We start from the raw sequence: 14,784 nt of genomic DNA on the forward strand, positions 1-14,784 counted from the left end.
AGAGTCCACTTGTTGCTGCCTATGTGTGTATGGCTGTAGGACCATCTACTGGAGCATGGGTGGCCTCTCAGGGGCCACATCCTTGGAGAAAACTGACGCTCACTTCCCAACAGCCATGCGTTGCCAATACCTTCTCTCTGGGAACGTCATTGTCGTCGTTGTCATCATCGTCGTCATCGTCGTCGTCGTTGTTGTTGTTTGAGACAGATTTGCTCTGTAGCTTCAGCTTGCCTGGAACTCTCTGTGTAGACCAGGCTGGTCTCAAACTCAGAGATCAAAGGAGTGTGCCACCATGCCAGACTTAGGAACTAAAAATTTTAAAGAACAAATGTTACTTCAGAGAATGCAAGAGATAATTGAATTGGTACCCAGTGATGACTCTTACGGTCATAATTCTGCAGTTAATGATCAGTGTCCTCCACCAAAGACAGAAGGAAAATGGGATAGAGTTTGTACGCAGCTACAGCTGAAAAGTGTGATTAGAAGCAATGAGCTACGAGGGAAACCAGAATCTTTCCTAGGATTGTTTGCATGGTTGCTCAATCAGTTGGTTAGTTGGTTGGTTACGTAGTTCAAGACAGAGTATTGCCATTTGCCTAGGCTAACCCTGAGCTCATTATGTAGCTCAGGCTGGCTTCAAACTCACAATGTTCTTCCCTCCTGAGTGCTGGGATTATAGGTGTACTCCATGACACCCTGCTCTCTGAGTTTTCTTGAGAGCTTTAACTCTCTCCGACTCATCTCTTCATCTAGCACAGAGTCTAGCCTCAATAATTGTTAACTGATACCAACTGACCAGGTTTTAAAAAGCTGATTTCTGAGTGTTCACCCTATGCCAGGAAATGCTACATATTGTAGATTTTTATTTCATGCAATCTCACAACAATCTAGATGGCCTTGTTTGCTATGATGCCCATCTCACAGATGTGAAACTGAGGGCCCAAAGTACAGGTCACTTGCTAAGCATTAGAGAAACTCTTCTCTTGGGATTTGATTCTGAGACATCTGCTCCTAGAGACTCTTGGCCAAGCTAAATAGGCTCTTAGATACTCTGATATTTGAGAGATATTGTTCCTGCAAAGAGGGAACAGGCCAAAAGATCCTTCAGGTCTTTCTAGGGCCCTAAGGCATCCCTCAAAGTTATCCTTCCCATGGGGTGAGGTTTTATGCTCCTTATAACCAACAGCAGAATGCTCCATTTTACAGAGTTCCTGACATGGGGCAAGTGGAATCATGGGAAACAACGATGGCCACTGGCCAGCTGGCAGCATCTGAGACAAGAGATAAAAGATGATAGGCTGGGCGTGGTGGCACATGCCTTTAATCCCAGCACTCAGGAGGCAGAGGCAGGCAGAGCTCTGTGAGCTCAAGGTTGGCCTGGTCTACATAGTGAGTTCCAGGACAGCTGGAGCTACAGGGAGACCCTGTCTCTCTGTGAGACTGAGGCCAGCCTGATCTATATAGGGAGTTACAGGCCAGCTGGGGCTACAAAGGGACCCTGTCTCAAAAAGACAAAAAAAAAACAAAAAAAAAAACAAAAAAAAAAAAAATTATACAACTGTCCTAGGGAGCTCTTGCCCTGCTCCTCTTCCCCTCAGAGCTCAGTATAGAAACCCCTAGAAACATCCCAGCACCATCCACAGAGGCCAAAACACTGTAAACCAAGTGTCATCAGAATCTTGTTTTTCTTACTCCTTCTCATATCCCAAGAGTCTGAGAGCACAGGTATCAGTAAGGAGGAGGAGGAGGAGGAGAAGGAGGAGGGGGAGGAGGAGGAAGAGGAGGAACAGGAGGAGGAGGGTGACAGCCCATCACTCAGTTCCTTCTGCACTCTGCACTGTATCTAAGTCAGGTCATTGCCAACCCCCCATCCAGAAGGCTAATTGCCCTTCCTAAGAATCTGAACTTCGGGATCCTGAGGAGTAGGTAATCACACCATAAAATAGTTCACAATGCCAAGGGCCAGCATGACATGAGGGCTGGCATTCCTGATACAAAAGATAGACAAACTGGGGGTTGTGGATTAAGTCACATTTAGGTCCAGAGAATGGCAATAGAAAGAGGAAAACGCTCCCTTTCTGGAAATTCACAGGACTGTAATTTCGGATGCAGAGAAACAGGATTTGCAAAAGGTTAGATCAGGAATTTAATTAGCCCAGATGAGCAATTCTTTCTAACGTTTCAGAGCTACATGAATGGGACAGTTCTACTTTTCTTCACGTAATCAGCCATCAAAAAGTTCTTCTTAGTGTCTAACGTAGTCTTCTTCTAAATATTGGCTGGGGTTTTTTTCCTTCTTACAAAGTCTCTTAGCTGCCTTTAAGAGCGAGGCAAAAGGAGACAGAGATGAAAGGTTGGAAAAAAGAAGGGAAGAAAAATGTATTACTCTTTAAACCAGCATTTCTATGTGGGGGAATTTACCCTACAGAAATACATAGACATTCTTAGGGAAGCTCTGTGATGATCTCCCCAAGTAGTGATAGTAAATTATGTCCAGAATTAGAAAAATATTTCATAGGCATTATTGACATGGAGAAAAAATAAAAATCTATGACTTATCTCTAAGTAAAAAACTTTGATTTGAACAATGGTAGTCCTGTGCAATCCCATCTTATGGTGCTGATCATTATTAATAACTATGTTATTATCATAGGTATAAACATCCTAGAGAGGCTAATAAACACCTGCTCCATTTATCTCTATTGCAACATAAAAAAAAAAAACACCCCAAGACACGGAAGCTGAAAGCAATGATTTATGATGATGTGTCATGGTTTGTAGGCTGCTGCGGCTCCATTGGGTAGGTTTGGTTTTGGATTTCAGGCAGTGCATCCAAGTAGTATGTGGGACTGCCGTCATCTGGGGCTTCGTGGAACGCAGCATCAAAGTTGGCAGCTCGCTCCTCACCATCAATGGAAGGAGGTTAGCTGAGCCTCTCACTCTGAGTGACACATGACCTCTCCAAGTAGCATGAAGATCACAGAATAAAAGTTAGGTTGGAAAAAGGAGTTATGGTCCAAAAGCAGGTGTTCCAAAGGCCCTTTATGACCTAGGCGTACAGTGCCTTCTTGACACCATCACAGGACCAGCACCATCCCAAAGCTAGGATTCTCCCATATGGGCAAGAGTACCAGGAGATGTGGTATTGCAGACCATCTGCAAGACTAGCTACCATATTACTGGGATGATACGGTGTTGAAAGACTTTGCTTAATTTCTTCTTCCATTTCGTGAGTGTGCATGTATGTGTGGTTTATGTATGTACGTATCATGTACAGGTACACATCTACACACACACAGTGGTTAGAAGAGGACATGGGGTTCTCCTGTATGGCACTCTACCTTATTCCCTTGAGACAAGGTCTCTCACTAAACTGTAGAGATCACCATTTTCTGGCTAGGCTGGTGGCCAGCAAGCCCCAGCAATCCTCCTGTCTGCCTCCCTTCCCTCCCCCAGTACTGGAGTTCCAGACACACACAGCCACATCTGGCTTTTTACATGGATGCTGAGGACCTGAACTCAGATCTTCATGCTCGTGCAGCAAGTGCTCTTACCCACCAAATCATCTCCCTCTTTCCCTCTTCTAGTTTCTAATGTGTTGGTTACATGTATAAACTCAAGAGATAAAAAGTCTGGTACGATCTCCTGGCTCACCACTTTTTAGCTGTATGACGTCAACAAGGGACTTGACTTCTTTGAACCTCACAGCTCTCAAATCATACTACTGACCACACATGGTAGTTAGGTTAAAGGAGATGATATGAAGGTATGGTGAATGGTCAATAAAAGTGAGCTACTATTATGCACTGGAATAATATTTACTTTTTGTAGAACTGTGCATTACTTTTGCCTTTTGCGATATTAATTATCAAATATAAAAACTGAGAAATCTAATATAACTGAGAGATGTGAACTCAGAATTCCCAATCAGTGTTCTGCACTCCCCAAATCTTCTCAAGTTGAGGCAGCAAGCTGAAAAAAACAGAAATTAATTCGCCCAGGAATATCTCCAAGAAGCTCTGCAATCTTAAAGCACAGGCTTTCTGTTCCCTGGGAGCTTAAGCCTGTCCAACAGTACCAGGGCAGAATAGATTTGCTGTTTAAGAGGCTTTGGCATTCTGACTGTGGAGTTTCTCAGACTGGCTTGGGTAGGTTTGGTTGGGCTTCCCCAGCCATGGAGTCCCCAGGCCAATTCGTTTTAGAGAAAAGCTATGAAATGCAATTTCAGGCAATGGTATCTTAGCTCATTCACCTCTTGCAAATGCACACCAACCCTGTCAGCACTGCTTTCCCTAGTGGAAAAGCATGCTACTGTGGGAATGAAAAGATTTTCTCAAATGAGGAGTTACAGCAAACGTCAAGTCATAAGACTCAAACCTCCACCTTCGTGTCAATTTCCTAGAAAATCACAGTCTCCTCTGGCTTCCCCTGGCTCACCCAAGCTCTCCTAAGTGTTCCTGATGTTAGCCTGGGGTGGGGGAGACCAACTCATACAAAGGAAATGGGAAACTTGCTGTCTATGGAGTAGTTTCTTAAGAGAGACAATTACCAGAAACTCCAGGAAATGTCAAACATGAATACCTAGCAATTTTGTATAGTTTTGATGACTTCCTTGACTTAAACCGCTCATTAGGTGGGGCTAGAATATTTTTACAGTTTCAATTTTGAAAATTTTTAGAACCATGCTTGAAACGAGGTTCAGCTGGGTAAGAACTGCCTCCAGGTAAGTGTGGAGGCCACAAAGAGGAAATGTGGGCATGTTCAAAGAGAAAAAAAAAAAAAAAGAGTCGTGAGAAATGACAGGATTTTCTTTGACTATCCTTATCCTTCGAACAAAAGTAAGCAAATCAGAGGCAGAGGAGATGATTCAATGGGTAAGAATTCTTGCTCTGTAAACATGAGAGCCTGAGTTCAAATCTCCAGCACGCATATTTTTAAAGAGCCAGACATAGCTGCAGATACCTGTAACCCCGGGGGTGGGACAGAGGTAGACAGACCCTGAGGCCTCGCTGGCCAGCCAACATGGTTGAAAGGGCAAGCTTCTAGCTCAGTGAGAGACCCTGTCTCAAGGCAATAGGACAGAGAGCGACAACAGAGGACACCTGGTGTCCTGCTCTGGCTTCCCCACATGCTCACACCGGCACACACCTGCACACTTACATGTATGCACCACATATACCATACTGCATCCAAGAAAGGAAGGAAGGGAGAAAAGGAAGAAGGGAAGGGAGGAAGGGAAGCAGGGACGGAGGGAGGGAGGGAGGGAAGGAAGGAAGGAAGGAAGGAAGGAAGGAAGGAAGGAAGGAAGGAAGGAAGGAAGGAGGAAGGAAGGAAATAAAGCAGAATTTGATGTGGCATAGAGTCACACAGAGCTAGGATCTCTTTCTAGCATCCTCACTTCTTTGATTTGTGACTTCAGACAATTGACCTAAACATCCAAGCCTCAGTTTTTTCACCTATAAAATGGAAGACTATCCTCATTTTTTGTTGTTGTTGTTGTTTGTTGAACATGCCAAGCTCGTTCCCACCCAAGGCCTTTGCACTTGGCATTCTCATCACCTGGAATCCTTTTCTGTCATGGTAAACCCTTTCTTCTCACCTTTGACTAAGCTCAGATGTCACTTCCGATCTGAAAGTACCTCCTCCATCTGTGTCTCTCATTCCTTGGCTTTATTCTGTGTGGTGTAGTGATCTGAGTTCTCTTGTGCATTGTCATGCATTAATTTATGTGCTCGTTTATTTAGTCTTCCTCTCTCACAGTCATCCCCATGACATGCCAGCCCCATGTCTTCAGTACCTCATATGATCTCTAGCATACTAAACACCCTATCAATATCTGTTGAATGGATGTCAGGATCACGCAATCACCACTTACTCACAGTGTCCAGGGCACTATTCTACCCTTTGTGACAATTCACCTACTTATTCTTTAATCTCAGAACCACCTCATGAATTACACACTCTTATTAACTCCACTTAATAAGGAAGGAAACTGAGGCACCGAGTAAGTGAATAAACTTACCCCAAATCTCAGAACAAGCAAGTTACAAAGCTAGGACTGAACCCCCAGGGTTTCCCAGCTCCAGGCCCCACAGTCTTGGGCCACTCCCTGCATGCCATCCATGCAACAGGGAACTACAGACTTCATGTACGGCCTGATTTCCAGGAAGTTCTGATTGTGCGTGATTAAGTCAAGGTAAGCCAAACCTTCAACCCAGACCCTCTTCAAGACCTTTGCCTTTTGGTCTGTGTCTGCACACTAGCTTCTCTATGCTCACTGTGTGCACTCTCGTCTGTCTCTTGAGTTTTTAGCCAGTTACACACTGTTTTCTATATTCTGATTGGAGACCCTGACTGTGCAACACCAGTTTGCATCCACCTTCAGCTCGCATGGATCTTTGCCTGCAAATGTAGGTGCTAAATACTTGGTGAAAAGATTTCTGAATGAATAAAACATTTTGAAATGTTTCTGAGAGAACACAGGAAGGCTGTTTAATAAAAGAGAGCTGTTTGGTGGAGAAATGCTTACAGAGCAAGCACAAATCAATATAAGTGTTCTCTGCCTTAATAAATCCAATGCTCCATGCATTCCCACTGCTGGGCCTTTGCACACACTGTTTCCTCTGCTTGAAATGCCTTCTTCTCCCACAGGGTTGCCTGATTCCCTCCTTGTTTGTCCCTCCATCTCCGCCTGAGCATCAAAGCGTTTTCTGGTTACTACTTCCCACAACTCCTTCTTAACACATAACCCTGTAGCTTGAAGTTATGTATTTTCTTCTACAGTTCTTTGGTTAATGTTTTTCCTCCTAATAAACTCCAAGTTGTGTTAAGGCAATGTCTACTTCATTTACCATCTCTTTCTAACACTTGAGTTCATTAAAAAAAATGCTGAATGAACAAATTTTGGAAGTGTCAGGGTTACAAGTACAAATCACTTTGTTTTAATAGTGGTGTTTTCTGATGTGGCTGCTTCAAGGAGTATATTACTCACTTTTGCTCCCTGTTGGGTACAGTTGTACATACCTGTTCTACTTTGCTTTCTGTTGCTGTAATAAAACACTGAGCAAAACCAATTTTGAGGAGGAAATGGTTTATTCCATCTTATACATTATGGACCATCATTGAGGGAAGCCAAGACAGGAACTCAGGGCAGGAACCTAGAGGCAGGACTGAAACAGTGACCACAGAAGCTTGCTGGCTTGCTTCCCCTGGCTTGCTCAGCTACCTTTCTTATACAGCCTAAACCCACCTGCCCAAGGATGGCTCCACCCACAGTGGGCTGGGACCCCTCCCCACATCAATTAGCAGTCAAGAAAATGCCCCCACAGACTTGCCACAGACCAATCCAGTGGAGGAGATTCCTCAGTTGAGATTCCAACTCTTTTCAAGAGTGTCAAGTTGACAACTGAAGCTACCCAGCACAATGCCCAACAGAGTAGATTCCTGCCCCCTTGCAATAACTATCAATATTATACACAAATCTACAAATGAACCTTAGTTCCAGACTTGAAGCTTGACTCTGTTATCTCCCAGCACTCTGTTATCTCCCAGTGTTTGAGGTAAGAGCAAGAATACACAAACTAAAACAGAACTGGCAGGACCAGCATGTGGAACAGCCGACCTAGAGGCCTCACATCCTGCTGTCGAGAGTATAAACTAGTAAAGCACTTGACAGTTAACTCAGTATCTAGAAGATACACACTGTGATGATTTGAATGTGAAATGTTCCTCACAGGCTCATGTGTTCAACACTTGGTCCCCAGACTGTGATCCTGTGTTAGAAGATTATAGAATCTTTAGGAAGTAGAGCCTTGCTCCAGAAAGTGAGTCACTGGGAGCAGGCCTCTAGGTTTGATAGCCTGGCCCCGAATCCTGTCCCTTCTCTGATTCCTGACTGCAGACACAATGTGACCTGCAGCCTCATGCTCCCACTGCTATGCCTTAAACTATGAGCTGTAATAACTCTTTCCTCCCTTTAGGTACTTCTTCTCAGGTATTTGGTTACCACAAGAAGAAAAGCAACTGTTCCACACACATTCTATAACATAATGCACTTCCATGTGTGCTACTCAGAAAACTCACATGGAAATACTTCTTAGGGACAATCATATAGAGGTATGAACTATAGTGCTCATAATGGCAAAATCTCGGAATGAATTCAAAAGTACCACATATAGAGAGCTGATTTAATGAATTTAATTTAATAATATATGTAATTTATATGTAAATAAATTGTGGAAGTTCATACAATGCTATGTAGTTGTTAAAATGAATAAACTAGATCTCCAAATATTGGCATGACTAGGTCTCAAAAACATAATGCTCAATAACAAAAGGAGAAAATGGAATGGAAGAGAAAAGAGAGAAAAGAAATAAAGAAGAGGAAGAGGAAGAGAAAGAGGAGGAAGAGAAAGAGGAAGAAGGGGAGGAGGAGGAGGAAGAGGAGAAGGGGGAGGAGAAGGAAGAAGGGGAGGAGGAGGAGGAAGAAGGGGAGGAGAGGAGGGAGGGGAGGGGACAGGGGAGGGGTAGGGGGAGGGGATGGGAAGGGAGGGGAGGGGAGGGATGGTATGGAAGAGGGACAGTATGGAAGAGCGAGAGCACACAAACCCAGCCCTGAGCACGAACTCTAGTTGCCTCTAGAGAGAAAGAGAGTAGGGAAAACTGTCACTGGAACTATTTGAAGACAAACTTCACCTCTGTCTTTGGAGTTATTCCTTTTTTAAAAGAGGCTGAACAAATATAGAAAAATATTCAAATTCCGGATGGTATGGAAGAGGGACAGTATGGAAGAGCGAGAGCACACAAACCCAGCCCTGAGCACGAACTCTAGTTGCCTCTAGAGAGAAAGAGAGTAGGGAAAACTGTCACTGGAACTATTTGAAGACAAACTTCACCTCTGTCTTTGGAGTTATTCCTTTTTTAAAAGAGGCTGAACAAATATAGAAAAATATTCAAATTCCTTTAAATTGAGTGACAAGCACACCAGGGTGTGGGGGGTGTTTACTGTAAGAGGTTTCTATGTATGAACTATTGTATGGTTTGGTTTGGTTTGGGCACAGGGTCTTGTTACATAGCTCTGAGTAGCCCTGAGTTCCTGGCAATCCTCTTGTGTCAGTCTCCCACGTGCTAGGATTATAGATGTGCACCACCACCCCAGTCTCAGGTAATACTTTAAATGGCTACTGAGAAATGAGAAGTGGGAGGAGAAGGAAGAGGAGGGAAAGGAGGGAGGAAAGAAGGGGAGGGAGAGGGATGGAGGAAGTAGGAAAAGAAAGGGAAGGAGAGGGAGAGAGACCACATTCTGACTTTGTCAATGGACCTCAAACAAAAGATGTAAGTCCTCTGAGACCCTCATTTGCAAACAAGATTAACAATGTTCAGGGTTGTTGTAAGAATGAATGAGAATTAATGTTATCTATAATAACTTCCAGATATTACCCACTGGAATTTTGCTTTGGACTGATTCTCTAATGACTTTCTAAATCTATCTTATTCCTGGAGATACTTGTTTATGAAACTGCTCAGAAATTGTGTGTGTGCATTTTCAACACCAGTACGACCCAAAGAACAAGAATACTTTGCTACTGCTTGTACAAAAATCATATACATACAAGATCTATGGATGTATATACATACCAATTATTTTCAGCTGTGATTTCCCTGAGGGAAAAGAACTGGAACACTTAGAGAACAGAAATGGAGAAGAAATTTATACTTCTCTATGATTATTTTTAATTATGCACTATGTACGTAGATCACTTGTTCCAAAAATCATTATAATTCTTTTTAAAATTAATGTGATGGTCCCCTCTTTTTCTTCAAACCCAAATCCACTTAAAAAGGAAAAGACCTAGCATCTAAGTTCTAAAAAGGTTCTTAAGCAGTTGTGCTGCTGAGGATATAGCTCAATGGCAGGACTCTTGTGTAACAACAACAACAAAAAAAAAAAAAACCTCCTGGTACAATGCCACAAAAATAGCAAATGATACAGCTCAGCCTCCTTGGAGGAAAAGCATCCTAAGCCATTGTATTACTTACTTGCCTTCTTGCTGTGATAAAATACCCTGACAAAAGCAACTTTTGGAAGGAAGTGTGTATTCTGGCTCACAGTTCCAGGAGACAGTCTGTTGTGGAGGGGAGTCATGGCAGCAGGGGCATGAAGTGGCCAGTCACATTGCATCCACTGTCTAGAAGTAGAGAAAGTTGAATCCTTGTGTTTAGCTGACCTTCAGTCCAGGGCCCTATCCCAGGAAAAGTGCCACCCACTTTTAGGGTGGGTCTTCACACCCCGATTAATCCAATCAAGATCTTCCTCACAGATACACCCAGAAGCTTGACTCGTAGATGATTAGACATCTTGTCACATTGACCATCAACACTGAGCATCACACCCTTACTCTCCGTGTAGTCGGTCAGACAAAAGAAAAAGCACAATGCTGGGATCAAAGATCTAGGTTTGGTTCCTGTCACCTTGACTTGCAACTATATGAGACTGAGTGTTTGTACTCTCAGGGGCCCCAGTTTCACCCCTAAAGTAGAATAACAGCAGCATCATGAGACTGTGACATTAGTATAGTGTTAAAATTGCATACAGCTGTTTATTTGAGGGCTGATTTGTGATGCAAAGTGTCATTCAGAAACACTGGTTCGATCCTTGACTTCTATTAATGTGTTCCAGAATGCATACACCCAAGACCTTCCTAGCAGGTCAACAGTCATCTTGCTTCATGGATAACACTGCCTCTTTTCTCTCCACAGCAAATATCTTGACAGTGATCATCCTCTCTCAACTGGTGGCAAGAAGGCAGAAGTCCTCCTACAACTATCTCCTGGCACTTGCTGCTGCTGACATCTTGGTCCTCTTTTTCATTGTGTTTGTCGACTTTTTGTTAGAAGACTTCATTTTGAACATGCAGATGCCTCCAATCCCTGACAAGATCATAGAAGTACTGGAGTTCTCATCCATCCACACATCCATTTGGATTACGGTTCCCTTAACTGTTGACAGGTATATTGCCGTCTGTCACCCACTTAAATACCATACGGTGTCCTACCCAGCCCGGACCCGGAAAGTCATTGTGAGTGTTTATATCACCTGCTTCCTGACCAGCATCCCCTACTACTGGTGGCCCAACATCTGGACTGAAGATTATATCAGCACCTCCATGCATCATGTCCTTGTTTGGATCCACTGCTTCACCGTGTACTTGGTGCCCTGCTCTATCTTTTTCATATTAAACTCAATTATTGTGTACAAGCTCAGGAGGAAGAGTAATTTTCGTCTCCGTGGCTATTCCACAGGGAAAACCACCGCCATCTTGTTCACCATCACCTCCATCTTCGCCACCCTCTGGGCCCCCCGTATCATCATGATTCTCTACCACCTCTACGGGGCACCCATTCAGAACCCCTGGCTGGTCCACATCATGTTGGACGTCGCCAACATGCTGGCCCTTCTGAACACAGCCATCAACTTCTTCCTCTACTGCTTCATCAGCAAGCGGTTCCGCTCTATGGCAGCTGCCACACTCAAGGCCTTCTTCAAGTGCCAGAAGCAACCTGTACAGTTCTACACTAATCATAACTTTTCCATAACCAGTAGCCCCTGGATCTCACCAGCAAACTCACACTGTATCAAGATGCTGGTATACCAGTATGACAGAAACGGAAAACCTATAAAAGTATCCCCATGACCCCATAGGTCTGGCACTCGTGCCTCTGTGTAATCCATTTCTAGATGGGAAGGTGTCCCATCCTATGGCTGAAAAGCTCTCCTGAAAAGTGCTAATCTGATTTCCTATCTCCACATACTGAGAAGCTTTCAGACTGGGAGACGAGAAGAGATAGAAGAGAAGAAAGGAAAGCATGGATCTTGTTTTTCTTTGTGCACTTATTTTCACAAAATCACATTGACAGCCAAAGTTCCTACCAGTTTGAAGATGCCATTGGAGGTTACAAACGGCATCATCTTTTGACCAGTAAAGACCACAGTAGAGAAATAGCACTGGTACCATCTACAGCCAATGGGAACCAACCACTCATGTTGTGATACACTAAGCCACCGTAGTGTGTAGCTGAGCCGCACTTCTTCCAAGAGTTAAGGCCATCCATCACTTCCCTGTACCATTTCCAGCAACTAACAGGACTGACCAGTTTGGGATTTTCTTCCAAGGTGCCCTTTGACCTAAAGAGGATTGTGGCCTCCAAGTGACCCTAGCAATGCAAGCTGCAGAATGACAGCATGGGGGAAGAGAAGGGTTGAATCCCATTCAAACCGTGATTGGAGCATCTATTGGGGAAGCTCCAAACTAGCATCACTATGACCTTTAGACCTGAGGGTCTGTGGCACAGTTTTCTATTTGCCATAATGTATAGATTTTATCTATTTCCTCCAAAACAAAGACCCTGCCTGGTGTGCAGAGGAATGGAGGAGTTCTTGAGCCCAGAAAAACAAAAAAACAAGCCCACTCTTGCCATTGTTTCAGGCCACCCCTGTGTCCACTGTGTATGATCCCTGTATTTAAAATCACTTCTTATTGTCACACTACACACGCTTCCCAGAGAAGCCATTTATGCGTCAAGTTGCTAACCCTGCCCCGCTGCTTGCTGAAGCCCTCACAAAATTGTTTAATTTGAAGTGGCTTCCTAACTGAATGTGATATTCAAGGGATCAGGAATTGTAGTTTGAGTATGAAAGGGGTTTTCTAGATCCTACCATAATTGGTATTCCCATAAGACTCCCAAATACAGACACAATTGACAGAGAGAGGGATGTGCCAACCGCTGACCTGTCCTTTGATGTAAGTGATTCAATAGGTGATGCCAGTTATCACTGAAGCTGTGATCCTTCACACAGACCCTTCACAACATTAAAATATTTATTTATTTATTATTTATTTATTTATTTATTTATTATCCTCAGTTACCTGTTCAAGGCAAAAACAGATCTAGGATGCAATGAACAGAGGCTTCCCTGGGAATTATCACTTCTGTGTGGAGACAGATAATGTACATGTATAGACATGACTATATTAAACCCCTCTATGTCCTGTGACATGCTGTAAAAGGGAACCCCATGCTAGAGTTCCTCTTATTTTGCGTTTTATTTTTACCCCCCTCCCCAGATTTCCAGTATTTGAAATCATCCTTGGTTTGGAAGAAATTTTCCAAAATGATGTTTGAAATTGCATGATGTTTTTGGTGATCAAACTAAACTTAGTCATTTGGAGCACTTGGTTCCATGGGGTCTATTTAATGCATTTTCTCCCAAGGCATGTCTTATCATTTTAAGGTATTTTGCAACAAAGGAATAGGTTAGAAATCCCTAGTGCAATCAAAGACCTAAACTTCAACCGGGGTCCTTGGACTCCTAGTACTTTGGGGTCATAGTATTCCTTATGGTTCCAAGTGTTAGATGCTAAAGTCAATTTGAAAGCAAGTAGCCTGGTGGAGCCATGGTTAGTGTGCACAGTCCTCAGGAAAGATGGTTTTTAACACCTAAGACAGGGATCTTCTTCTCCAGCATTGGAAAAGGTTGTTCATTCTTTGGTTGAAGATAATAGAGTTGGCTGGTGTCTAGGGGTCATATCATGTTATTCTGATGTATCTGAGAATATTAGAACTTTCCTGGTACCTCAAGACACTGCACTGAAAGGTTTGCAGATGTTCTTCACGTAAGGAATGAGCAGGATCCTAGCTTCCATCTCACTTGCTCCCCAAAGCATACATTCAGTGAGTGAAATGTGAGCAGATTCCCCTGCATCCCTTGAATTGCATCTCTCTTTTTTCCAAGCATGTGTAGTTAAATAGATGTTCATTAACTGTGTGTAAGACACAATTCCACGGCACCCTTTTATGAATGAACATTGACCAAAGGCTTCCTATACTGAATATTATATATATATATATTTATTTTTAAAGCACATAGCTCTGAAAACACTAGTTTGAGCTATACATGAATGAGTCAAAGTGCAATATTTATAAAGGTTAAGCAATTCCTTTTTGAGGGTGTACACAAGATGGAAAATAAGTCTGTGAATCTCAATGCTGTCTGCTCTATGCTTTTAATTGTATATAAAAATGTTATTTAAAAACTGGGTGGGCATTAGGAGTATTTTCCTTAAACACTCATTTATTATTTTTCTTGACAGGAGTGATCTACCAAGTAGCGTTGCAATGTATTTTTTCCTTCTGACTACATTTTCTACACCTCTAAATAGTCTTTTAAGGGGTCCAATGCTTGAAAGCACTCCAGAGAGTTGCTCCATTTTCTGTTTAAGATGCACATGAATGCCCTTCGAGTTAGGCTGATATATGTCGCCTAAGGTTTATTTCATCACATAAGGACCTTTCATCTATTATTTATAATAATGATAATAATAAAATTGACAATGATGAAGTTTATTTCTTTCAGGCAGGTTTTGGAAATAAAGCCTTGACTTCTGAAGCTTGTCATATGAACAGCTGCTGCTAAGGGCACTCAGGCAATGCCTTGGTCTGGGTTTTTGAGGTGCCTCCTTCAAAGATCATTAACTCTCACCTCACTTGCTGTATGATTTGTGTCTTTGGTTGGACATGGTGACAATACCACAATACTACACATGTACATGTTGTATCTTTTTCTTAGCAACTAGAAGCCTGGAATATCTCACAGGGAAGGAAATGAAAGGATTTACTGATAAGTCATAAGAGACAGACCATGTGAAGGCGTGAACTTCCATTTTGCAAACATCTTGCAATAGGAAAACATTACTTTGCTTTGTTGGTGCCACTAGTCCAACATGG

At 42.9% G+C, this 14,784-nt stretch overlaps 1 protein-coding gene across 1 annotated transcript in view; it reads left to right on the forward strand.

Moving 5' to 3' along the window:
• Gpr139 (G protein-coupled receptor 139) overlaps nt 1-11,935 on the forward strand; it is a 44,804-nt gene extending 32,869 nt beyond the window's left edge. The window contains exon 2 of the mRNA XM_008843867.1: nt 10,759-11,935. Within this exon, the coding sequence (XP_008842089.1) occupies nt 10,759-11,693 (935 nt within the window). The 3' untranslated portion in view covers nt 11,694-11,935. The remainder of the gene's footprint in view (nt 1-10,758) is intronic.
• The last annotated feature ends 2,849 nt before the right edge of the window (nt 11,936-14,784 follow it).

This window comes from Nannospalax galili, unplaced genomic scaffold, assembly GCF_000622305.1.
Source record: "Nannospalax galili isolate Female #2095 unplaced genomic scaffold, S.galili_v1.0 scaffold381, whole genome shotgun sequence".
In the NCBI taxonomy this organism is placed as follows: Eukaryota; Metazoa; Chordata; class Mammalia; order Rodentia; family Spalacidae; genus Nannospalax; species Nannospalax galili.